This window comes from Astyanax mexicanus, chromosome 8 (genome assembly GCF_023375975.1).
Source record: "Astyanax mexicanus isolate ESR-SI-001 chromosome 8, AstMex3_surface, whole genome shotgun sequence".
NCBI classification, from domain to species: domain Eukaryota; kingdom Metazoa; phylum Chordata; class Actinopteri; order Characiformes; family Acestrorhamphidae; genus Astyanax; species Astyanax mexicanus.
This window is the reverse complement of record NC_064415.1, coordinates 47825194-47852694: the sequence shown is the minus strand read 5'-3', so window position 1 is coordinate 47852694 and position 27501 is coordinate 47825194. Positions and strand designations below refer to the sequence as shown.

The window sequence follows — 27501 nt, the reverse complement described above, 5'->3', positions numbered from 1 at the left end:
TTGAATAAGGTGAATCTGGGTGTAGACCAAAGCTCTCACCAGAGCTGGACAAACACTTCGAAGGGTGTCCAAGTGTTCTGAAGCAACAGATCGCTTCGAATCATCTCCTTCAGCAAAGACTGCAGGAGAAGCGATGAAGGCTCAGGCTCAGGGGCAGAGAGGAAAGAACTCGCTCTCTCTGGCACAGCAATAGACAAACCTCGTCTTCCTCTCATGCATGGCTGCGTGAAATCCAAACACATGTAAGGAAATGAAGTGAAACATTCCTTGGCAGCGTTCGCCACAACTCCGCAAGCTATCGGGTGGCAGGACCTGCTGAAGCCTGACTGAGACAACAAACAGTCGCTCCTCAAAAACAAGCTCCTTCATCCCCCTCTCTCTCTCTACCTCTCTCGCCCACTCTCGCCCTCTCTCTCCCTCTCGGAGGCTTAGGGTGCACTGAAGGATGGCTTCACGTGGAGAGGCCTGGGCCGCCACTCCCCCGGCGATGTTTGTTTGTAGCTGCTTTGCTTTATTTTTACTTCTCTCTGCTCCATGCTCTTCTGGCTCCCAGAGCTTCCCCCGGCAAACACGAGTTTTAGAGGTGTCATGCATCGAGGGCCCGGATCAGACCGGCTAAGCCCCGCAAAGCAAACTGGACACATAAACACACACGCAGGATGTAAAAGAAAGAGGAGCTACAAGCAAACAAGCGCGGACCAGCCCAAGGCACTTGAGTTGAACCTCACGCGAGTCGGCGGGCAGCAGTGCGGACCCTCGCCGATGTCTTTAAAGGCCTAGCGTCTGGCCTTTGATTATTTGTGCTTGTTTGAAGTCCGCTGCGAGAAGCACAGGGAGATGTGTTGAACTTGTGGAGCGTTGTTGAGTGGAGCGTCACGCTGTGTCTAGCTCAAGCGTCCACCATTACTAACCCCTAAACAACCCACCCCATACACACACACACACACACACATATATATATACAACCGCCACTCCCTGTTAGACACAGCTTTGGAAAATCAATATATCTCTGAATGGAGGTCAGAGGTGGAGCTGCTTCGAGAGAAGTGACAGATTTGCTCTCTTCTGCTCTGTAAGTACCCCCTCCACCCATCTCCCTCTACTTAAACACCCCCTCTACACCCAGAGGAGCGGATGCCCTGCATTCTGTTGTGGGGGTGCGATATTAGGCGGCCCGCGTCCAAGCGGCACCGGCCGAGCGAGTCGAGGGGCCGACGTGACTACAGGATTACATGGCGGCAGGTGGGAAACGCAGCTTAACCCACAAAAAACACACTCGTACCCAGAGCTCAAGCTCACGCTGGAGACGGCGAGAAGCAGAGAGGCGTTCAATAAAGAAGGAGTCCAGATTAGCCCCCCCTCCCACCAATATGCCACTTTTAGGTGTCATTTTCGACGGCGGCAATTTCAGCTTAAATTGTCCCCAGATCGGGTCAGTCTCAGGGCTGAAAATGGCTGACCCAAGGGGGGCACTTAAGGGCTTTGATAGGGGTAAAGTGGGGCAGGGGGAGTCTCTAGTTAAGAAGATTTCACACCCCCTGCGAAGAGATACGTCTGTCTTTAACATGTGGCAAAAATAAACTTTGGCTCGGTCGAGGCTGACAGAGGAAGAGAAAAAAAAACCTAGAGAGAGAGAAAGAGAGCAATCAGAGCATAAGATCAAGCAGCCTGTAACTCGCTAACTGCCTCACCTAATACAGCCTCAGGAGAGAGAGAGCAAGCACTTAAATTCAGGGAAATCAACAGCAGCAGGGCCCAAACAATAACCACAGCAAACAACAAACAATGAACAGAGAATAATAATAATAGGAGGCTCAATTTCTCTGGAACGTTCCCTAGAAGAGAGCAGAAAAAAATACATAACGCGCACCCCCACAAGAAAATGACCAAGATATTGGTCATTTTAATCCCATAGTCCATTTACACATGAGGTCCCCGAGTATGAAGATGTTAAGTATTGACGAAGGCCTGTGTAAAATGATAGCCTACACACACAGAGTTCGATTCCAACACATTCTCGGCTGACAAGATAATAGGTCCTGTGATCCATTCTCATGAAATAAAAGCAGGAGGAAAAGAGGGGGAGAGTGCGAGAGTTTGGGGGCGGGCAGGGAATGGAGGCCAGTGGGTAATGTATACGGCGGGAGGCATTGATGATTGTAATTATCAAATTGCAGTTTTAAAAGGCCATTGATTGATGTCATTAACTCAGTGAGTGTTTACTGATTGCTGCATTTGCACGTTTGCTCACGCTGGGGGCTCGGCGTCTGCTTTGATTAGAGCTAGGGAAGAATGGGTTGCTGGGCACGGAGCAAGCCTAGACAATATTATTAGCTATCAGTGTGATTATAAGCATTAATTTACACTGATTTTACCATAATAAATAAATTAATACAGTTCAACACAAATACAGTGACTACTTAACAGTTTAGTAACTATTTAGGAAGTTGAGGACAAAGGGGGCAGCTTGGATGGGAGATTCCACACCTGTATAAGTTGTGAGGTGTTACCTGTTTATCTGTTTGTGAGTGAGGTTGGCTGAACACTGGCCAGCATGCACATAGCAAGGCCACGTGAATTATCAAGTTGATAGCTTGATGGTGGATGCAACATGGATTGGACCCATCCTTCTCCAAATTGTGGGGGCATTGTATTTAACGTTCCACAGTGCACACTGTTACAACAAGTGTACTGAGAATACATTACATAAAGGCATTACCTACCACCCACAATGGAGACACCACAGTGAACATTGGTAATGATGGGGACCAGTAGCACCTGGCTAGAATTTCCCATGCAAACAGACTGAATGCAGGAGGCCCCACCCACAAAAACCTTAAGTGCCTAAAGTGTTTACCAGTACTGTTAAACCTCTATTGCTCTTTTCTGCTAAGCAATCCATATGAAGCACAAATTTACCTTTACTGTATACTAACCTGTAGGGGCACACATGTATACACACACACACACACACACTTATCCACACACCCACAACACTTATCTCCTCACAGCATATTCAATTATGTCAAAAGCCTTGTTAGAAGACAACTGAGAACATCAGTATAAACCATTAGGCTGGGGGGTGGGGGTGGTTGTAGTGAGGGGGGTTCTTAAGTGCCTCCTTTAACAGTTTCCTCCCAGGCTGCCTGGCTACCAGTCCCATTTACGGGTGTGTAAAAAACACCGCCAGCCACGGAGACCTGGACAGTCCAGCCTGACTGCTCCAGCCTCTGCCATTCACTACGGACCACCTTAGCAACCAGCCACTGCCAGACCGCTAGACCTGCCACTTATCGGCCTGCATCTAATCACCCTGTTACCACAACAAACTCACCTAAAGCCCATCGCTGCCATGGCCACAGACACCAGACAGAGAGGAAGAGTATGAGGGGTGAGAGAAAGAGAGAGAGAGAGAGAGAGAGAGAGAGAGAGAGACAGACAGAGAGGGATAGAGACCTCCTATTTTCACTTATGATTGTAACTGTTGTGTAATTGAGGTTTTGACAGTTCTTTAACCACCAAAGTTAAAACTACTGGACAAATCAAAAACTAACAAAATTAAACTTTTGGCCAAACATGATTTTGCGCTGGTTTGCTACGTCACTGTATCTCATCATATATTACTGAGAGAGAGAAAGAGAGAGAGAGAGAGAGAGAGAGAGAGAGAGAGAGAGAGAGATGGAGTAATTTATATATAGAAACAGAGAGAGAAAGTCGTCGTCTGTGTGGGAGAAAGTAAAATCAGGCCGAAAAGAAGAAGCGGGCTCTAAAATGAGGAAGCTGAAGGAGAGGAGAAAGCCGAGCACAGACACATAAATAAACTCTCCGGGGCTTCACCACACTCATTCATCCCCTTCTCCTCCTCTATCTCTCACTTCTCCCTCTCCTCCACGCCTGCTGCCACATCTCTCTTTCACTCCCAGCCACAGTCACTCAACACAGATCGCTCCTCCACACAGACCCGCCACCAGGAGCAGCAGCAGCGGTCACACCTGAGACTGATACACACCGAGAGACAGAGCAAGAGAACAACAGAGAGAGAGAGAGAGAGAGAGAGTACCACACTTCCCAGTTTCTACAAGCCAGCTGCATGCAACTCTGTCACACCCGTCTACCAGAGCCAACAGCCACCCCGAGACAGGCAGGCGCAGTGACGGGCGCTGCATTTAAATATGAGCCGAGAGAGAGAGACTGAGGGTGAGAGAGAGAGAGAGAGAGAGAGAGAGAGAGAGGATGCACAATTAGAATGCAGGATCGGATCAATAGGCTTGCTGACAGATGGATTACTAAGGTAAATAGATGATACATGCCGCTAAATAATTAATCAGGCTGCTGCGAGCGCCGGCCCGAGAGTGACGGCAGAGGAGGAGCAAAATGGCAACACTTTCTGACTCTCCAACATAATGAATCAGTTCCTTTGAATTGGTCAAAATGATTCATGAATCATTTATTTGACAGAAAATATAAAAAAATAAAAAAACCTCACAGAAATGCTTTACTTATAAGGATGAACTGAAAATATTGCACCCCGGATTGAATATTGCCAAAAACTTATTGAATCATTTATTGAATACTATATTATATTATACTTTTCATGCAGTGGTGAAAACGTGGCAAAATGAAAGAAAACCTGTTGAAATGAACTGGTGGTATATTAGCCTAAAAGTATCCAATAGATGACACTTTATCTTTCCATAGTTTACCCTTTCTGTTCTTACCTCGAAATAAAATGTATGGAATTCTGCAACTTAAACCTTAAACTTGTTTCTTTTGCTATGCTGCATAAGGTTTGTGTTCACATTTTGCAACAAACTGTGAACTCAAACATTTGATAGAGAACTATTCTTGAAAACTATTTTATTTATTGCCAGAACTACGAAACACATAAAAATGAATGATGTTCTATTATCATTTTTCCTTAGTGAAGACATTAAAGGGTTAACAAACACTTCCTGGGTGTGAAGGTATAGATAGGTATAGGTCTTAAGGTAGGAGCACTATGTGTTGTACAAAACAACCAACAACCCCCTGCCCCCCCCTCCCGTCCCCTAGCCATCTCCCTCTGAATCTCAGTGGGTAATCACTCGCGTTAAATAATTCATGTTTAAGGGAAGTAATAAATATATATAATATATGTGTCCTTTAGCCAAGCCAGCTTTTTGGAAACAAGTCTGTCACAGAAGACTGCTCTCGCAAACGGAGAGAAGATTAGATTACTAGAGAGGTGAAGAGAGGGAGGGAGAAACAGAGCGAGGAGGAGGGGGTAGAGATAGGCAGAGAGAGAGAGAGAGAGAGAGAGAGAGATATCCTGCAGGGTGGCTGCTGCTGTCGGTCTGAGTGTGCTGGGTGGTGGAGCAGTTAGCAGAAGAGCCGGGTTTCATCTCCTGCCTCTTTAAGGCACTCTGGGGGAATTGGGCTTTTCAGCACATCTGCATTAGACAGGGCAGCGGAGGGCGCAGTGAAATGTATTGGAGTGTGTGTGTCTTTCTGTGTGTCATGCTGGAGGTCTTATTGACCATGAGGCCCATCCCCAAGCCTGCCAGTGGCCCAGAACAGACCTGCTGGCCCGCACAGGCTGCCCGCGGTACTGGGAGTGAACCCCACGTAACCCGGGACGGAACTGGTGCCAGCTGTGCGTTTCTACTGGACTCAGTGGACTTGCTTTTATAAGGGCTTGCTGACATCACTGCAGGACCCAGATCCGGGCCATGGGAACCAGGCTGACCCAGGGCCTGGGAGAGCGCTATGTGTGTGTGTGATGTGGAGGCCAACAACAGAAACATAATGATATTAGCTGCGCTTCTCACATGAAACAACTACACACACTGCCCATCAAAAGCCTGGACATCTTCTGGGCACACTAACCAGAAATCAGAACTTCCCCACAGTACCTGCAGAATGCACAGTAAAATAATGAGCTAACTGGTTGTAGTGGGGATGAGTGGCATAACTACTACAAAAGGATTAAATGTATACCTAGATTTCTTCAGGCAGTTCAGTTAAGATTTCCAAAGTAATATAAGAGTAAAATAGATTGCAGCATTATTTTATTTCTAAACCAAGATATCTTTAAACAGTGCAAATTCAATTTTCAAGGGGTGTAACTGAGGGGTGTAAGTTTGGCTCAGGATTCTATTTAATTAAACTAATTATAATGAATTAATACAACTTTTGAGGACACAATAATTGAGAAATGTACGTTTTGTAAAAAAACTGCAAAAAATTTCTTTAAATCAGAATGTTTGGTTGTCAGATGTGTCCTCTATGGCTCTAGGCCTATTGCTGACAAGTGTCCTCCACCAGCTCAGCACTTCAGACCACACAAGTCTTAAACCACTTCCAGTGGTTATGTGATCTTGAATATGCTTACTTATGTGACTTCTGACACTCAATGACAAAATTACAAAATTTCACAGAATATCACAATTTTCTTTCAATGCTTTATTCTCAAAAAATCTGAACTGATGCATCTTGCTTCAGCGAAAACAACGTTGTTTTCATTTCTAACGTTTGGGTGGGTTGCTGTGATTTGTTTGCTTGGTTTTGTGGTGCGTTACTGTATGCTGATGAGTGTGTGTATGCGCGTGTGTTCGCTGTGTTGGCTCTGTGTTCACGCTGTTTACTTCTTCACAGAGGACCCAGCTGTTCCTCCAGCGAGGACGCCTGCGCTCATCTCATTTTCCCTGTTAATTTCCTCAACAGTGGCTGCGGCGGGCCGCGCGCACAACAATCTGTCTCCAATTGGAGTGGGCCGGCCAACAAAGCGCCGGCAGGAAGCGCTAATCCTTGATCTGCGTCATGCTGCAACAATGGCACAGTCCAGTGCTCCTCCACACTGCACTCACACACACACACACACAGCCACAGCCACGGGCCGCTGCACTGACACCTGCTGTCTCCTGCCACCCAGAGAGAGAGAGAGAGAGAGAGACCCAGCAGTTCACACCTCCCTCCTCCTCTGTCCTGCGATAAAGTAACTCTCACTGCAGCTTCAGATTCAGCTGGCATGGACGACTCCAGCCAGACACCACCGGTCACGATCATTACAACCCAATACCCTGTCCACTGTGAGCAGTAATTTTAGCCTTTCTATGGTGTATTATTCCCTGCACACATGTGACACTGGATGGATCAAGGAATGTTAAATGCTTTACAGTCTCATAAATGCCCCAGATAAATGTCCCATCCATCTCTCACCCACTATCTTTAAGGCCTTCCTACAATTTCCACAAACTCACCCTGAGTTAACACTTCATGGTCAATTTATGTCAGTGTAAGTACTTCTTTTACGTGGTTTAATGTAGTCATTTACAGAGAGAGGGAAGTGAGAGAAGGAATAAAGGGAACAAGAGAACGATAGAAGGTAAAAGAGACAGAAGGAGAATTATACAAAGCTCACCGGATTCTTCCATCTCTGATGGCAGTTGGAGCTAGGGGCAAGGTTGGGGAGTTGGAGAGAGAGAGAGAGAGAGAGAGAGAGAGAGGGGGTAGAGAAGGAGAGAGAGAGAGAGAGGGGTAGAGAAGGAGAGAGAGAAAGAGAGAGAGAGAGAGAGAGAGAGAGAGAGGGAAATGGAGGGAGGGAGGTCTGGGGGCTGACATGAGAGGACAAGCCTTTTAACATCTGGGACAGGCACAGGCTGACGGCCACACCGCTGCCTAATTATTAGAACACTCTCACTGAACTTAACCTCACCACTAGACCGAGACCGAGGGAGGGAGGGGCAGAGGAAGAGAGGGAGGAAGGAAAAGAGAAAGATAGAGGACTTTCTGCAGGAATGACAGGGTTTATCTTGTTGAGTTAACTCTTCATGTGCCAAGGCAACATCCGTCACATCTTTTCCCCAGTTCCTCAGAACTTTACACTCAAAAAATGATGATTTTAATTGGCTGTTGGTTTGACATATGGTCAAATATGCTGGTTTGACACTCGTCAATTAGTTTTTGCCTGATCTTACAATTTAATTGTAAATCTATAGTGTTCTTCTTAACATTAATAAATTATAATATGTGATTCTTTATTATCTCTTGTGGACACAATCTAATACATTTAAAATAAAAAAAGTTATTTTTTCTTATTTTTATAAATAATTGAAACTGTATCTAATCTAGTCTAATCGGCTGTTTTGTGTCGTCTCTCTTTGTTTCCTCCAGTAAATCTCTCCCCTTCCCTTTTCAACTGTTTCCCAAAGTTTTTTTTCTCCCTGTATTTTAATGCATCCAAAGGAAACACAAACATGCCGGCTGGATCGGCTCTTTGACAGAAACGTGAAAAAAGGGGGGAAGAAAAAAAGCGGTGTGTTTTAACAGCTGTCAGTGTGCGTTGCTCTTCGGAGCGTTTGAAAGGGAAAAAGACGGCGGAATAACCACACACTCCCTGACAGATCTATGCGGCCAAATCGAAAAACATGAAAACAAGAATCAATCACGGGGACCGAGGAGAGAGAGAGAAAAAGAGAGAGAGAGAAAAAGGGAGAGAGAGAGGGAGGGAAAAGACAGCGAGAGAACCGACAAATAATTAAAGGCTCAAACCGAGTGGCTGACTGGCAAGTATAAAGCCAGACAGCAGAAACACATCTCCACAGTGCTGCAGCTCCGCCGGGTAAAACCGAGCCTCTTCTGGGTCTGTCAGCAGAACAATGTGTGTTAAATGCTTTGTTTGATTGTTCCCCGCAGATCTGCTCTGTAGAGGGAAACCTTATCTTTAACTTCTGTTCTGTTACATATCTATTACATCCAGAGTGACACTTCAGCTTTTTAAACTCTTGAGCTTTGGATTACTGTGAACACTCACAATTATATTTACAATTGATCACATTTAGATGATGCTCTTACCTAGAGAATCTAACAGCTTTACTCATATTACAGAGGTGGACCAGTGCAGTGTTCGGAATGTAAGGAGTCTTGTCAAAGGCAGAGAATTGAACCCCAGCCTCCCACATAGTGAGTGTTGTGCCTTACTGAAAGATAGTGGTGTCACCCACTGCACCACACCTACCACTTGACTTCCTTACTAGTGGTGTAACGATACAACTAGGACGACTTCTTCTTCATAATGTCCATACAAAACATCATCAAAATGATTATTTTTGCTTAAATATTGCTTAACCCTTTTTTGCTTACTTTGCTTACTTAAATATCCAGTGATTCTGACTATTCCAGCCATATACATACATTTTCAGAGAAGGTGCACCAATAAGGATTAAATAAACGCAGGCTATGCAGAGAAGTATTTGCTCAGATCCACAGTGCATAACAGGTTAAAGAAATAACACCCTTGCTCATTTGAAAAGAGCTGGAAGTTCGAGTAGCACTTGTGCATCATGTGAACTCGCCTTAGTCAGACGCCAATCAGCCAGAGTTGTGTTTGGCATGTCTTGCAGCTTAAGGTTTGTAACTGATCAAAACCCCAAACATCTAAACTTCACAATGACCCTGAGGACAATAAGGTACCAGTGCAGACTGGGTACAGGACTTCTGCAGCTAAAAGATGCCCGAGAAGCATGTCAGCGGTTGTCAGGACAGTGGGGGTTAAACGTTGCGGAGCTGCCAGGCACCCGCTAGCCCCGTAAATCAGCGGTGGGGATTTATGGAGACAGGCCACACGGCTCACGGCCTGGTCACGTCAGGAAGGAAGCCTGCGCGGCTGCGCTGTTGTCTTAAGGATTCTTTCCCCCTCCGCTTTTATTTCAGCTGCTCAGGAAGGCAGCTGCCGTCTGCCTTTCAGCTCAGAGCGCCGCTGATTACCGGTCCCATCGCTGTTTTTCTTCACTCTTCCTTTTTATCTCTTTCTTTTATCTCATCCTCTCCATACCTCGCTCTCTTTTCTTCATTCCATCTGAGTTTTTTCACTCATTCCTTTTCTCTCTCTCTCTCTCTCTCAATTTCAATTCAATTCAATGTAGCTTTATTAGCATGACTGTGTAAAGTACAGTGTTGCCAAAGCATTACAACAATTCATATCAATAACAATGACATGAACATATATAACAGATAACAAAAATAACAACAACTAACAACAAATGATAATAACAGTTAGACTGTGTTAACAATATGAATCATTATGATTCTCATATTAATTACTGGATTTGGGGGGGGGGGGGGGGGGTGTTACTCACTGTCTCTCAGGCTGTCAAGTGTTGCTACATATTTTGCAGCGAGGGGGGCGGTGTTCCCCTCTCCCAGAATTATTCCTAATTTTTCAGTTTCTGAAAATTTTTCAAAATTTGGAATCAGATCTTTAAATCTGTCCATGAATAATTCTCTTGTTTCTTTAAATTTTTCACATTTAAGAAGAAAGTGGAGCTCTGTCTCGACCTCACCTGTCTCACAGTGACCACACCTCCTCTCCTCTCTGGGCAGCCAGGAGCGTTTATACCTGCCCCTCTCTATAGCCAGGCTGTGGTCACTGAGTCTGTACCTGGTCAGGATCTGTCTCTGCTTCGTATCTCGGACAGTCAGGAGATACTCTCCTAATTCATACTCTGTTTTTAGGGCCCGATAGCATTCTAGCTTGTTTTGGGTTTGGATTTGTTTTCTCCAATGTTCCAGATAATCACTCTGAGTGTTTTTGGTGATGTGCCTGATGTTGGGTTTGGGGGATGAAGCAGTGCTGGGCTGAGGCTGCTGATTGTTAGGATTTGTTAGAGGGTTAATAAGCCTCGAGACCAGCTGACTGAGGGAGCTCTTTTCAGGGTTCAGTTCTTGGCTCTGTAGCGCCTTAAAATGCAGCGTGTCACTGGGACTCGTCTTCAAGTGCATCCAAAAATTTAGGGATCGTTTTTGGATGTTTATTATTAAAGGGAATCGGCCTAATTCTGCCCTGCATGCATTGGTTGGAGTTTTTCTCTGGACTTTTAAAATCAATCTACAGAATTCTGCATGCAGGGCTTCTGTTGGATGCTTGTCCCATCTAGTGTAGTTGAGTTCACTGAGTGGACCCCAGACCTCACTCCCGTACAGCGCAATGGGCTGGATCACACTGTCGAATACTTTACACCAGATTGGAATGGAAATGTCAATATTGTAGAATTTTCTCCTGATGGCGTACATCGCTCTGCGAGCTTTATCTTTTAGTGCATTCACTGCCGAACTGAAACTCCCGGATGCAGTAACGACGAGGCCGAGGTACTCTCTCTCTCTCTCTCTCTCTCTCTCTCTCTCTCTCTCTCTCTCTCTCTCTCTCTCTCTCCATGACACACACACACACACACTGGAGGATGGGGATGTGGAAGTGGGCTGCTTGTCTGGGTCAGGTTCAGTGCACTGTTCTGTGGTGTAAATGTGTGCTGGGAGAAAAGCAAACAAACAAGGCCCAGCTGTCAGACACACACACACACACAAGTCATGCCTTTATTTAAAAGTAATAGCTGCTAGTTTTCACAGCTTTCAGGTAATTTACAAATTTCTTATTTAATAATCTTCAGTCTCACGTATTTGAGTAATCTTTTTTAATGATTTACAGTGCTTGATTTCTGTGTCGATATAAATAGTGGTTAATGGCATTTTTTGTCATTATTTTAACTGCTAAAAATATTTTACTTTTTTATAATCACTTTAAAGGCCTTTTGATTTTTTTTACAAGTCATTTAGACCTTCAATAAATCATAGTATATATTTTTACTATTACCAAAATATAAGCCCAAAATAAATCAGTCAAACTAGTTAATCTGTGTTAGCTCTGCTTTTATAGACTCTGTTATCTACCATGCTTTGTATTTACAACTACACAAATTACAGCATATCAGTGTTTGAAATCTTTCTGTATAAGACAAATATAACATATGATGAAAAGTTTGATGATGGAGCTTTATAGTGATGTTTCCTGCCTGACAGTACAGCGGCTGAGTATCATGCTCTCAGTTGGAAAGTGCAGCTTAAAACACACACACACACACACACACACACACACACACACACACACACACACACTGAGTGAGAGGACACCACTCCTGGTGTGACAACCAGCAGCATGGTACCCAGTCAAGGGGAACCCAATTTAAGTCTCCTCTTCTGCTTCTGAAATTCAATTGCATTAGAGCCTCGGTGGGCCTGAGCTTTAATCTAATTAGATACAGCTCCCAAAGAGAGGAGTGTGTGTGAGAGGAGTTAGTGTGAGAGTGTGTGTGAGTGAGAGTGCGTGTGTGTGAGAGTGTGAGAGAGGTAGAAAGTGAGAGAGAAGCATAGAGTGAGGAGAAAGACCTGCTCCAGCCTCTCCAGCTCATTTTCTTCTCAGGTGTATTCCCAGGCCTCTCCTGCTCCCACCCTAATCCCCTCTCGGATTCCCCCTTATCGCCCGCGCCGAGCATCAGATTAACAGCCACTGAGAGGGCCGCTGTTACAGCGGGACGGACCTGAGAGGGACGTTATCTTACTGTTAATCTGAGCCTGAACGAGGCGTCATAATCTCGCCGGCCGAGAGAACGGACATGTGGTTAAAAACCGTTAGTGTTAGTGAGAGTTTCAGAAGAGAAATTCTAGATGAGATATGAGGATTTCTATTTCTGTTCTCTCTCTAGCTGAGTGTGCAATCACAGCCCTAACAACAGTAAGCAAATAAATTAATGAACTAATGATAAAATCATTAATAAAGAGCAGTAGTTGTTGATAAGCAGTTAGAGCAGTAGGTTATTTTGGGTTAAATTCCCAACTGGTTGCAAGGTGCCACTGCCACTGTTGGACCCCTGAGCAAAACCTCACTGTTTACCACAGGGATGGCTGCCCACCACTCAGGGCATGCATGCTCACTGTGTGAGTGTATGTGTATTAATGTTTAAGGAATAAATTACTAAAATAATACATTTATTTTTTATTTAGAATTATTTTGGTATTTGTATTGATGTTTTGTCATCAATGTTTTTAACAAAACAATACTAACAAAATGTTAATGATCATAATATTCAATGCATAAAACTAAGCTATACATTTACCTCTCCCTTTCACTTTCTCTCTCTCTCTCTCTCTCTCCTTTCCTCTCTCGTTTCCTGCAGGGTGTCATTCTCAGCCCTCTCTCTTGCTGTGTGTTGGGCTCTTTATCCGATCAGTCTCAGCTGGCTGCTCCTGTCTCTCGTCTGTTCCATCAAGGGTGCTTCTATCTCTCTCTCTCTCTCTCTCTCTCTCTCTCTCTCTCTCTCTCTCTGTCTCTCTTTCTCTCACTCTCTCTCATGCTGTCGCTTTCCTGTCCCTGGATGCCTGTCGCACCCCAGTGTAGAGCGAGAGATGGGGATGCAGACTCACATGTAAAAAAGTGATGGAAAAGTAGAAATCGCAGGAGTTCAGTACAGACAGCTCAGAGAGAGAGAGAGAGAGAGAGGGGGAAAGACAGAGAGAGAAGTGAGGAGGGGTGAGGGATTAGAGCGAAGGAACAAGGGGGGCAGAGGAAGATGGGAGCGGAGAGATGTAAAGAACAGCTAAATAAAGTGAGAGAACAAGGAGAAAAGGCACAAGAGGCAGGAACATCCAACGAGAGCCGCCACCAACGACTCTGCGCCAGCAATTACGAGCCAAGATAACGAGGCCCATACACACACACATACACACACATGCTCTGTGTCAGCAGGTAGACGGATGGGTTTGATGTATGTACAGAGGGGGTGCCAGGCATTGTGTGTGTCATGGGTGGTAAGGAGAGAAAGTAGTGATTGAAGCTTTAGTGCTAAAGATGTACACCCTGCACCATAACACTGAACACTGATGACAGGTGTGTGTGTGTGTGTGTATGTGTATATGTGGTGTGTGTGCTCTCACTGTTTTCACTGAGATTCCAAATGTATTTGAGAAAGAGAGGTGAGGCTGGATTACTGTCAGTAATACCCCTCAACTCCCTCCCTGCAGACTGAAGTGTACACACACACACACTCAACACACAGCCCTCATTCCGTATTTCATTTCTCATCTCTCTCTCACACACACACACCTCAGTTTCATTGATGGCCTGTATCTGTGGAACTGATCTAAGCCGCAGGAGCAGCGGGCCACCCTGTCCAAACACCCCGCTAGTCTGACCGGTGACAGGGGACACAGTCTCAGAGCCGCTCTGCGCTAATGTGTCATACGAGCAAATGTGTCTGGATGCTCTTCGCTTTTAACCGCAACCCCCAGACTGTGGAAAACCTCTGTCTGTAAAGCGAGCTGAATTACTCTGGACACCAAATGGACTGCATAAAAACACGGGATAAAAAGTGTTACCCAATAACCCTGCACTCATACTGGCTGGCAATCCACTAGCATTGCCCCACATTTAATTCTTCTGGGTGTGTATTGGTGTGAGCAGTTAGCACGCTGGATAACCTAGCAAGCTACCTGTACAACTATTTATTACCTTCAATCACAGTCCATTTAATCAGCTATTACTTGTATGTGTGCAAAGATGCATCATTAAAAAATAGGCACATTTGAATTTGATTTTTTTTTTACACGTTTTTAAGTGAGCGTCTATTACCTGTAAAGAATGAACACTGACATGCCAAACGTCATGGGACAACACTATATACATAGGTCTTAAAATGTTCCCTCAGAAGACATTATGGAAACCCCCATGTCTGTATAAGTGGTGAGGTGATATATTGTGAGTTATGTAAAGATCGTACTGGTGGCATCTGGCTGGAATTGTCCCTTTGAACAGACAATTGACTCTGGCAATACTAGTTCTTGTGCAGTGACATGTGGCATGCCAGTCTATATGACGTAAGCAAAACTAAAATTCTGACGTTTTCTCATGATAGTGACAAAACTGAACATAAACTGAACTGAAATGCTAAAATGGATCTCAATAATCAGGGGTTCACTCACAGCGTTCGATGCGGTCCTCCGGGCTGGACGAAGTCTCTCTGTCCGACAGCAGGCCGGACACTGCAAAGATCTTCTTGCCATCCTCGGCAGCCTTCAGGGCGCCGGGTGAGGCAGAGGCAATCTGGGCACCGGCGTAGTCGTACTCTTTGCCCTCAGCGTCCGAGTAGCGCAGATGGGGCGAGGCATCGGCCTCCAGGCAGCCCTTTAAGCGCTTGGCGGGGGTGAAGGCTGACTGATATGCACCCGAGGAGGCCTGATGGTCACGATCCTCTGGCGGTGAGGCAAAGGGCCGGAAGGCGCCCACGCCGCTGTGGTTCAGCATGCCCAGGGGTGAGCAGTCCAGGTTGGGTGGAGGTGCAGCAAACTGATGGTGTAGGTGGAGCAGCGAGGGTGGGAAGTCACGATTGGCAAAGGTGGGTACGGCACCCTGCCGATGGTACATAGAAGCAAAAGTGTAAGAGCCATTACCAAAAGGCAGGTGCACATCCTTCTCTGCTGAGGAAGGAGCACCAAATGGCCGTGGTCCCTGGCAGGGAATGGAGGCATCACGGACACTTGCCTCCGCTGTGGACGCCAGCACCATGAGCGCTGGAGAGGCCAGGGGATTGGGGAGGTAGGATGAACTCTCCATCTTGAAGGCGGCCCGGTGCAGGTCCATCTTGCTGGCGGGGCTGCTGGTGGGTACGGGTGGAGGAGGGGTCAGGGGGAGGGGTGGAGAGAAGAGAGTGGGGGGGAACGGTATGGGGAGTATGGTGCCGACCGGTCGGTCCGTCCTCCTTGTTTAAAACAGGGCGTCTGGACGCCTATCACTGGGGGGGTCTGGCCTGAACAGGACTCCTCCTGTAGGACAGAGCAACAGATGGTTAGAAGAATAGTTGGCTAGAGTTTATCTACACACGCTCAAAACTTACTGCTAATCATAAAGTGATCTGCAACAACAATGCAGACCAGGGTTGTCCACAGAGTTTTGTTTTTAGTGTAAGGTTAAAGAAAAACAGAAAGTTACATTTGCCTACTTGCCTTGTTTAAAAAGAAGGTTGAAAAACGGGACTGACAGTGCATTTCAGTGACCAAAACATGTTGCAGGAGGTCTTGAATTGTGATCAACATTCCAACAAAAAAGTAGTTTAGCTGATCGTAAATGAAGGCCAGCATCTACAAATCTTACTATGGACCATCAAAATAAAAGTGCAACCCAAACTTTTTGCTCTCCACATCCTAAAATGGAAACTTTCCTCCACCGCAAATCTGCGGTCCAGATCGCGTATAAGCCTCTTATTCCCCCATCTCGGCGGCTGTGGAGCGGAGCGGCGTCTAAGGCTGATAAGGCCTTCGCACTGATCAGATAAGAGAGCGGGCCTGCTCGTGTGAGCACTTGGGCCCTTTCCTCGCCGATGGGATTCTCATACTGATAGCGTATCAGCCTGCCATCTGCACAGGAAATCTGACTGAATGAATAAATTAGCCGCACTTCACCTCTTGACCCCGTGCTGCGGTCCAACAGCCCGGGAGCCCCACGAGGATTAGATGCAGTGATTGGCCGAAGTGTGAGTGGATTTAATGAGTCGCAAGAACTTTTTTTTTTTTTTTTGGAAAAACTGTGTGCGTGTGTGTGAGTTTTATGCATATGCTATTTCAACTCCCTCCGGGGTGCCTCGGAGGTGATCTACTATTACAAGTTAAATGGAGAATGGAATTACATGAAATTGGTAATTGATTGTAATGATCCGCACTCAATGCTTTGCTTGAGTACCATTAATTGATTACACTACAGCCCAAATACCCGCACTGCCCTATATGTTCATTTACAGAGACAAGCTTCAGCACTGTATTTATGGTAATGTGGGGGAGCTTTCTCGTAAACAGGGAATTATTCATGAGTCATTTTGCGGAAATCTAAACACAAGAGCCACGAGGAGAGAAGAAAAGTAGCATACGATACTGAAGCTGATCTGTGTGGAAAAAATGGGTGGTTCTGGGTGTGCTACGGTAATTCACGAGGACGGGCCTTTCTCCTTGTGTCTTGTGTCACCGGGCAGCTATTTCACATGCCACACGGAAGATCAAACGGCATCAAAGAAACTCCTGGGGAATTTTACGCAGGCATTTTTACAGATATCAGCTGTCCAGAACACTCATTCAAATCAATTTTATAACCTGATCTGAACATCTGCAACCCCCATACACCCCCACACACACACATACGCACATGCACACTCTGTGGTCCTGTAAAGAGCTTTACATTATCACATACATGGTGAGGGAGCGCGCTCGCTCCTTTTCCTGTCTGTTGTTGAGAATGGGTTACACTACACCACTCGGCATTGGCCAGACGCCCAAGAATCGCATTACGCGCTTGTCTTTTCGCTAGCCAGGGAAACGGCACCTCCAAAATGCCCTGATATCAAACAGCCTCCTCCTCAGTCTCTCTCTCTCTCAACAGCTCTGTGCTTCTATATCGAATCTCTCCCGTTGGAAAAAAAGGAAAATAATCTGGGAGAAATGAGTGTGGCTAGGTGTTGATAGCAAGGTAATACAGTGGTAAGTACCTGGATATTTCAATTTTATTATCATTACCATCAGCACAGCCAAGCAGTGTGAAACTGACAATCCAATAAAAGGACACAGGATATCCCCCAATGGCAAGAGCGTGAGAGAGAGAGGGAGAGAGAGAGAGGAAAGGCCTAAATAGGCTGAGTGTTGTACAGATGTGCTAATCATCCCTGCCTACCTGGGTATTTGAATTTTATTATCATTGCCATCAGTGCAGCCGGGCCGAGCGGGCGATTCAATAAAAGGACACGGGATACCCCCCAACGGTGCAGGCAAGGGAGGGGCATAAGTAAGCTAAGCAGTGTACAGATGTGCTGTTCATTTTTGCAGCTGGTCTGTCCGCCTGTTACCTCTGCCACACACACACACACACAGACTGACACATGTACACACATGCATTTGCGCATAAACACTGAGAAAACAGTGTTCCAGTATGACCAGAAGGAGTGGTGAATCAGCCTGATACACATTGACACGCCACAGAGATACAGAGAGAAGATGGATAGTGAGAGAGTGAATAAGTGCAAAAAGTGAGCGCCACTCATCCCTCTGCTGCTGTTTCTCCTTATTCTTTCCAACTATATAATGGAATATACATGCCAGGACCAGTTTCTCATATTTCTCAAAGCCTGCCAGTCCATTTGACACATTTAATCAGTGTTCTCTGCTCATTCACTCAACTGATAAAACATATTATAAATGGGGCTATACAACTGAACTAAAAAGAACATGTAATAATAAACCTAAGAGAGACGTCTATGCAATATGATTTTTAAAACAATATTAGCCATAAGACAGTTTGACTCTTGGTTGTAATTTACTGACTTACTTTTCAAAGTAAAAAATTCACTTTTTATTTTTATATTATTTTCGATGTTTTGAGATTGAGAAAATAAACCTACCAACCAAAGCAAACCAACCAAACCGTTTCCTCGCAAGTGATGACTTGAATTTCATAATTTATTTTGGATTAAACCACACACAGATGATCTTCTATCAGGTAGTATTAGGTCGATTATATGTTGATATATATCCTACCCAGTAAGGATAAATAAAAAAGCGTGAAGCATATTACCGCTGTCATACAAAAAAATGGCAACGTTACAGAGGAAAAAAGTCTTCTTAACTTTTTGGGGAATTATCAGTGTAATGTAAAAATATTGTATTTAGATTTATTTTGGAGCATTATTGTTCCACCATTGCATCATGAAATTATGACACAATATGCCAGATTCACATTATGAAGAAAAAAGGTGAAAAATTATGATAATGGGGATATTATTGCAGGCTCGTGACTAAAGCTCTCGGTGTGTGTTTGGTGCAGCGAATCGGGGGCGAGCGGGCGCTGCGTGGTGATGGTTTAGAGGTGTCAGTGGTGATGATGTGCGCCGTGTTTCCTCCTCTCTCCGAGAGTCGCTGATCTAAAGCAGGAGAGAGGGAGCAGCTCCCAGACACAATAAAGATAAATAGGAAGATGTCACGGGCAGGTTTCCTCAGCGGGATCCAATTTCATAAAAAACAAACGTGTGTCAGGCCGGACGGCGGCGGAGCGCGGGGAGTTTGCACGCAGAAGTTTGAGAGAACACGGCTCAGACCTAGGCTCAGCTCCCGGCCGGCTGCCTGTCTGTCTGTCAGTGTGTTTAGACTCTTCTGACAACCGTGAAAGAGCCACTTTTACATTTTATTACGGGACAGGGCAGACACTGTCATTCAACACCCCACCACACACACACACACACACACATATATATACACATACTCCCTCCCACATTCATGCATACACAACTATTCTCTGCCTCACAGTTATCAGATAGACGATTTTATAGATAATAAATAATCCGACTTAATTTGTACATCTTTCTTAGTTTGAACAGTGAGACTTATTTTAAATATATTTGACGATACTGAATAATCAGACTTGTTTAATAGATCTTAGATGTTAAGGGAGGTTGAATCACACACACACACAAACACAATCTGACAGTCAATCTCTCTCACTTTCTCGCACCATTTTGCCTCTCCTCTCAGACCCACACACACACACACACACACACACTGCCCCCCTCTCTCCGAAGAGACGGTGACAAAGACAAAACAGGCAAGTGGGCGCAGAGCGTGCATGACCAGCAGATTTCACACCAATTACTGGACAATCTTCAGCAGCACTGGAACGTGCTCTGATCAGACACAGCTCGCCTGAAGATCTGATAATATATCAGAACACTGTCTGAGACCCCGGTACCAACACTGCTCTAAACACTCCGTACACACCAGCCCAGAGTGGAGTGCTCTCAGCAGCGTGGCAGGAAATGACACCGGCTTTCTGGAGGAACACTACTTCACTCTCCAAAAAAAAAAAAAAAACAACTTTGTGAAATGCCATCGTCTGGAGGAGCTCAGCACCACTCCAACTCCTCTGTTCATCCACAGGCCCACTGCAAAACCAGCTGAATACCCTGCGCAACTTTTACCTTCTCCAAAGATTAGGACACAACTAACCAAACTACACTCTTCCACACTGTCTTCTGCTTTATCAGTCTTTATAGAAATTAAATAATATCCCTTTTGAGACATATCTATCAGACTTGTTTTATAGATAATTATGGAGACTGAATTAGCAGATTTATTTTATAAATCTTTACATATATTAAATAATAAGAATTTATTTGTACATCTTTATGGGGAGTCCATTATCAGAAAATGTTTAAGAATTATTATACTTATTTGTATATCTTTGTGGAGACTCAATTATTCTAAACGTCTTTATAGATTTTAGATAAATAGAATGTCCTTGTAGATATTTATGGAGACTGAATTATCAGACTTATTCGGAACGTAACTTATAACTTATAAGTTTCTGAATTGCCAGATATATTTCGTAGATTTTATGTGAAAATAAGGATGCCAACGCGTGACTTGTTGCTGAAACGACCATAAGACATTAAAACTGGTCCAATTAAACATCTGTTGCTAGGGTAAAATAAAGGGGCAAGGCTTGTTTTTAAACAAGCTCGCTTTTATTGGTATTACTGAAACTATTATAGTAAGTGTAGAGTGGTCAGTATAAACTGAGATTCTTGTCTAAAAGTGTTTTGGTTTTGGTTACTGGAAAAAAGTATTATGAGTGTTGATGAGAACAGATATTTAACGCACATTATGTGGTAGTAAGGGGTCGCGAAGTGCCAGGCTCTGACGATGGCGAGCGGCGACGCTTTCGACCGCCGGCCTGTCCGCGTGCCAAGCTATCGAAAGTGTCGTCGATCGTCTCCGTCTCCGGGATGCACTGTACTGCGCGTTCTCGTGCGCGTCCTCATCCAAAGTGGGGCGATCCAATAAACGCGCCTCAGCTGCAGAAATAGAAATTACACCCAAAAAAACGCGGCGGCGAGAAACACGGATAGGGGGTCTGCGAGAAAGTGGAATTTAATGTCAGAGCAAGCGCGCACAGAGAGATAATGACACTCATGAACGTACAGCAAACGAAATCAATACCGCTCGTGCAAGCTGTGCCTCACCACTCTCCACTTCACTATCAACAAATAAATCCCACCCCCCATACCCCCCCAACTACCACACATACACACAGTGTATGACACACAATAAAACCCTGCGATAAATAGCGGTAATCAATCACTGCTTTATTGGATGCTACCGTCTTCGGCCTGCATACATGCGCGCGCAAGTGCACAAGTGTTCAAGTATAGGGAACGCCACTAAACTTTATCCTAAAGCCTCCTACTCTCACTCACCCCAAACGGTAAAAGATTTGCTTAAAAAGTACAAAGGGAAAAATGGAGGGGGAGGGGGGTTAAAAAGAGAAAAAAAGGGATTCGCTTTTCAAATAAAAGTCAGGCGCAATGAAACATTGATTAATTGTGGACAGAATGGTGCTAGAAGTTTCCGGTTCTGCCGAGGCTATTCATTCATTTCAGCCGCGGACCGACTGTTTGCCTCATCCCGCCCACCTGAGCCAACTAATTCCTCACTAAGCCCAGATTATTTGCAAGGTGTCTGGCTCCTCCGTGCTCAGAGCCAGCATTGGACTACAAAGGAGCACCCCCATCACCCCCCCCCCCCCCCCCCCCCCCTCCACCTCTGACCACTGCCACACACACACTAATACACACATGCTGATTTGTGCTGGCGATCACTACTGGCACCCTAGACTCTCCTCAATAATAGATAACTGTTTACACCCTCGTTCCCTATCGACAGCTCGGTCTGATACAATCTACCACCAACACCAATCTGTACACGATTCCCGCCGCGTTACTGTACTAGACAGGCTCGCCTCCTGGTACCCTGCGCGCACGGAGGTTGAAAATTAGTGTTTAATTAGAAAGGGTGCTGATTTGCAATTACCACCCTGTAACGCGTAACGCCCTGTAACGTGTATCACGGACACTGTCGCAGAGCCGGGATGTGGCAGAAATAACAAGGTGATCGATCTTAGACAAACGCACTGGTAAAGCTTGCTGCGAAAACTGTTAAAAATGTACTTTATATTTCACTTTTATTCTATCGTGCCACAAGCGCTGTACACATAAGAGAATTACTGTTTTAATTAACTATTACAAGACAAAGCAAAATCTATGATTTATGTAACAAAATAATATGAGATCTTTCGTTTTATGATTTAAAAAACCATGCTTAATAAGTAGAGCCGAAACTCAAAAATAAAACTGTGTGCGCTCGGTGGAGAGAGCACAGCCCTATAATCACACACATCACTACTGACATCAGCACGAGCTCCCGTGAATAATTCAGATCTTTTAATTCGGTTAATTCACACTGGGGGGATAATTAGGGTTTAAGAAATTGCGTCACAACTTGAAGACATTAAATTAAAATAACTATTATTTGTTTTAAAGAAAACGAATTATTAGGCCTTATATAAAAATAACAAAAGCGGGAAATACAAGTTAAATACCACTTACAATTGCGATGAAATAATAAAACAATTTAAAACAGCAAATTACCAATTAATACAACAAAATAATATTTATAATAGCAATATTATAATAATGATGTCAATAATAACAATGCAATAGTACATTAGATTAATAGCAATTGTAAAAGAAATGCTAAAATAAAGAAATATTAATGTAATTAAAAACATATAAATTAAAAACATCTGCTTATATCACTGCTGTAAAACAGTGATATAAGTGACTATTTACTTTAGGTTAGATTATATGTTATATAATTGTTTAGTTTGTTAGTTTTTAAAAATTGCTCTTCCACTACAATGTATTTATTTTTTTAACAAATTAAACGTGTCTTACATTTAATATAAAACGCTCTAATCGGCAGTCCTCCAGCTCACACACTTTCCAGCAGCTTTTTCGCAGTCTAAACTGAGCGACTTCATCACATAGCTCGTAAACGGCAAAAACACACTAAACACGCACAATAATAATAATAATAATAATAATAATAATAATAATCATAATAAATCAACAGGGTACTAAATTAATAACAATAATAAAACAATTATAACAATAATATAGTAAACCCGGGTGTTGTTTTATTCCGCCAGAGTTACAAACTTGAAAACAATTAAATCTCCTCTGTCTTCAGCTCCTGTCTGAGCCTCTTTTCCAGAGTAAAACCCGCTCCTAACCCTATTAACACTACCAGCACCACCAGCACTGAACCCAAACCCACATCCAACATTTCCCTCACCTCCAACCGCATTCACCCCCTCACTCCGGCAAAACGGAGTAAACTCCAGCAGCAGATCTGAGAGTGAGGAGATAATCAGACTAAGTTCAGGAGGAGATGAGTCGGATCTCGCTTCCTCACGTTCTCCTCACTTTTGTGCTGTAAGCACGGACTCAACCAGACTGCTTCTTTGTTTTAAAAATAATAAAAATAACTTTTAGAACTATTATCAAAATTCAACATTCTTTCCTCACAGAAACATTCCAATAAGGATGGAGCTGTGTTATCTAGGTTAATGTTTATTATTTTAATAATGCTTTTGCATCAGTATAGATTCGTTTTTTATCGGAAGCTGCATCAGTAAACGCGGTTATCTCAGAAACCCGAAAATAACGCTTTACTTTCTTCAGGAATAAACCACTGTATTGTCTGTGAGAGAGTGTTTGAGAGTGTGTGAGACCTGGCTGCATGCTCTATAAACATTTCAAGGACGATTATTAAGATTTATGAAGCGCTCTACAAACACAAATTACACGCGGGAAAAGTACACACCGAGCAAAAACGGCGAGAATCACATTAGGAAGTAAGATAGGAAAGAAAACGCATAAAATCACTATTATTACAAATATTATTACAAAGTCTGGCGCGTTTTTATTTTCATTGGTTTTATATTTATAACTCGCATCTAATAACAACACGCTTATTTGTTATCACAAGAGCTGGTAAATAAAGATAGAAATACATTAATTTCAAATATTATGCTTCAAAGATTATCTTGTTAACAAAAGATTATGAAAGAAATGGCTTTATTTTGTTAACAGTAAAACAGTTAACACTTTAAAATGAATACAATGAATATATTTTTTAATAAAACTGAATTAAAATGCAGATATTAAAATAAGCAAACACGGAAAAATGTTTTAAAGGTTTATAATACTTTTAACTTGTTGCATTTCCCTAAATCACTGTTTCACGGGCAGTGTAGGGAGTTTTAGTCTTATTATATTTAAAGTAAATTAAACTATAAGTTTTAAGCGCGTTTGGTTTTCGATAGATTTTCAAAAGAACACATTAATGAAACCCTTTTGTTTAATAATACTATATCTCTATTAAAGTGTTTAATTTCTATAAATGATTTCTGTAATATTTCCACCCATTCGCTTTGCTCGGTACGTAGTAAATAAATAGTACAGCTGGCCGTGTTTACAGGAGTGAAGTGAGGAAACTCTAAATCCGAGATCTGGGCGGGTTCGGTTAACGGGGTGTAAACTGCTCCGAGGTCCGACTAAAACAGGTGTTTCCTTCTTCTTCTCCCGACTGAGCATCTAAACACAGCAAAACTCACTGTGTTTGTGTGAGTGTATGTGGTGTGAGCATTGTGTTAGGTTGTGTGTGGGGGGCCTGGAGCCTCCAGCACTGCGGCTTCGACGCCAAATCTGAATTAGCCGCAACATTGGGCCCTTAATTCCTGCTCTGATTACCGAGACGGCCATAAAAACGCGGAGCAGTAAAACAAGCAGAACACACACACATACACACCCAGACCACATATATCGGCCTTAAAATCAAACAAAACACTGACTGATTTTTGTTTTTTTTTTACAAGAAATAACGATGCGAAACAGTAACGATGTGAAACTCCACCAAACAAACTTTTTGTTCGCATACAAAAAATAGTTTTACCAATCTCCACTTCCCCGCGCGAAGAAAGGGCCTCGCATGCGTTGGGATTGGATTCGGGATTACTCACGAGCTCATATGAAAACATTAGTTAGTTAGTGAAGTAGGCTAATTCACCGGCATCAGTTATATAGACTACACTCTTGTTTGGCTATAACTCGTGCGCGTGTGTTAAACTCTCTAGGCCTGAGGGCTGCATCACCTCTAAAGTCTCTAGAACACTGAAGCTTCGTCTGATTATCACCATCACACACACATACCGATACCATCTAAATGAAACTAAATTAGACTGTGGACTGAATAATCTGAAGGTTCGTTTATATCAGTACAGCAGTGTTTATAAACAAATCACAGCGACCCACTTCAACCCACACCTGAGCTGTGGACTGGATGTTACTGTTTTTACAGTTTTTTTAAAGGGAGTCCAGTGACAGTCCGAACCTCACTTACAACAACATTTACCGACACGAAAAAAACACCAATCAGAGACCGACAAGAACCGGATTAATTAACGCTAACTTTAAATAATGCGATAGACCGTTTAAACTCTTCGCTAAAATGAACACACAAAAACTCAGCAACTTGGAAAACTTTCTTACAGAGTTTTACAGTAACGTTGTAAACAAGTCCGCTTTTAACACTCTCAAAAAAAATACACATACTTTTACACACACACGTAAGCGCGCGTGCCTGAGAGACAGAATTAGCTGCGATTGTTTTTATTTCTTCTTCTTGTTTTAGTTAAATGAAGTAAAGTGAGAAATTGTATTGATTTAAACGAAGGTAAACAGAGCGGATGAATCTAAAACGAGTAAACAGAGTAATAATTCAGACTTACCGTGTTTAAAATTCCTTCGCGGGAATGTCCTGAGAGTCCGGTTATCCTCAAACACAAACTTTACTTCCTCTCCTCCAGCGGCTCGGTCCGGGACAGCTGAGACAGTGAGCGCGAGCGCAGCGCGAAGAACGAGGAGCATGTGGTGGAGGAGATGAAGGTGGATGGAACAGCAGCAGGAGCAGGAGGAGGAGGGTAAAAGTGACCGCAGCGCGCCGAGGACAGCGTGAGGCGGCGGGGCCGAGTAAGGAGCACTGTTCCCGGCTGGAGAGCGCGCGCCTCAGTCGCGTGAACCGATTAAGGAGGGGGAGAGAGAGACAGAAAGAGAGAGAGAGAGCCCCGTGCGGACTGGACGGAAAAGGCTGGCTAGCGCGAGGCTCGAGTTGAGGTGGATGTAAGCGCGCGCTGACAGCAGCGTTGGAGGTGCAGTGCTGCCGCTCAGCGCCAGGTTTGCTCACTGACTGACACACACATTCACGCGCGCACACACTCACGCGCACACACACTCCCACTGCTACCCACTAACAATCCCCACCACCACGCGCAGCCCACCTCTCCACTGTCCCGGGGGGCAGTTCAGCGCCACTGCTGGGGGTTCAGTACTCGACTGGAGGACAGTAGGAAAGATGTCCGCGACAAATTAAACACAGTTTAGAATGAGAGAGACACACAGACAGAAAGAGATAACTAGAGAGAGATAGAGAGATTATGAATAAATAGGTGTATCAATAAACAGCAAAAAACACAAAGAGTTACAGAGGACATGGACCTTGACTAACACCAACTTAGTTTAATCTGAAATACATAAAACACAAAAACACAAAACCTCCAGAAACCTGTGAAAAACGGACGAAACCTTATGATTAACAAAGACACACAGTGAGGACCCATCCTCTCCTGTTCAAAAGTTTACAAAATTTTATTTTTGTTTACCATACCATCTCATGGCTAGTCCTGACTACTCTGCGCACTATATGCTGTGGCCTAAATAAAGATAGGGTTTTTTAAATATATATTTTCATATGCAGAGCATAACTAAAAAAGAAATATATGGGTAGTAAAAGGTCAGTAAATACTGTAGGTCTGTAAATAGAAGACACAGAATTATTTTTAACATCATTTAAAAGCTTTGGGTTTGTGCCCTAGACAATAAGCATAATAACAGTAAAACAAAAAAGGCTGCTAAATGTTAAATGTTAATCATATACATAATATTACATCATATGTAAATGTAGATTATATTATATCAAATATATTTATATACGTGTCAGTTACACAAAAGGAAACCTGTAAAACAGAAGCCAACCCAAATCTGGGTAAGCACATTTCCTACATTTTACTTAAAAAAAATAAGCGACCCTTCCCCACAAACATAACCACGCTTTTTGTAATTTTGGAATGTTTTATTTATTTTTTAATTAAGAATAAAATATAATTAAAAGAATATTAAAAACTAAAAGTAGTCAGCATTAAGTTTTAATGGACCCGTGGTACCTTTTAAGTCTACTTGGGTTCTAAGTCTACTTAGCAAACCCACTGTAAGAGGCAAACATTTTTTAAATAATTGTTTCTATAGCTACAGATAAACAAAATAATGAAATATATATAAAAGTGTTTGTAAGCATTAATGTGTTTGTGTGTTTGTGGTCAGTTCCAGCACTTCTGTAAATGCTGTTTAGTTTAGGGCAGTGTGGTTTAATGTGCAGTGAGTGAGACTGACAAAATAACTCTACAGCCGCCATAAATACGGTCCACCTGCTGGAAACAGTCAGAACTGCAGGACAGTTTAGCCATGCTTACAGCTCACACGGGTTTATAGCAGCATCTGTACACTATACATATACATACAGACCCTGAGCTGTGAATGCTCATCTCATGCATGTGGGTCCATTGTTTTAGATGAAATGAGAAGGTTGGTCTGGGTGAATGGGAGCAGGTTTGAATGGATCTGAGAGAGACTGTGGGGGGTGATGGGCAGCCAT

At 43.6% G+C, this 27501-nt stretch overlaps 1 protein-coding gene across 7 annotated transcripts in view; it reads right to left on the bottom strand.

Annotated features, from left to right (window-relative positions):
- The window catches only part of rnf220a (ring finger protein 220a), a 144627-nt gene extending 118651 nt beyond the window's left edge, over positions 1 to 25976 (bottom strand). For 3 of the 7 annotated variants that reach the window (XM_007229306.4, XM_007229308.4, XM_007229309.4), the window contains exons 1-2: positions 25523 to 25972; positions 14788 to 15627 (exon numbers count right to left, since the gene is read on the bottom strand). In XM_007229306.4, coding sequence (XP_007229368.1) covers positions 14788 to 15445 — 658 coding nt within the window. In that variant the 5' untranslated portion in view covers positions 15446 to 15627; positions 25523 to 25972. Of the gene's footprint in view, positions 1 to 14787; positions 15628 to 25522 lie in introns of all 7 variants that reach the window. The other 4 variants (XM_007229304.4, XM_007229307.4, XM_007229303.4 and 1 more) reach the window with 2 other exon arrangements.
- Positions 25977 to 27501: the final 1525 nt, after the last annotated feature.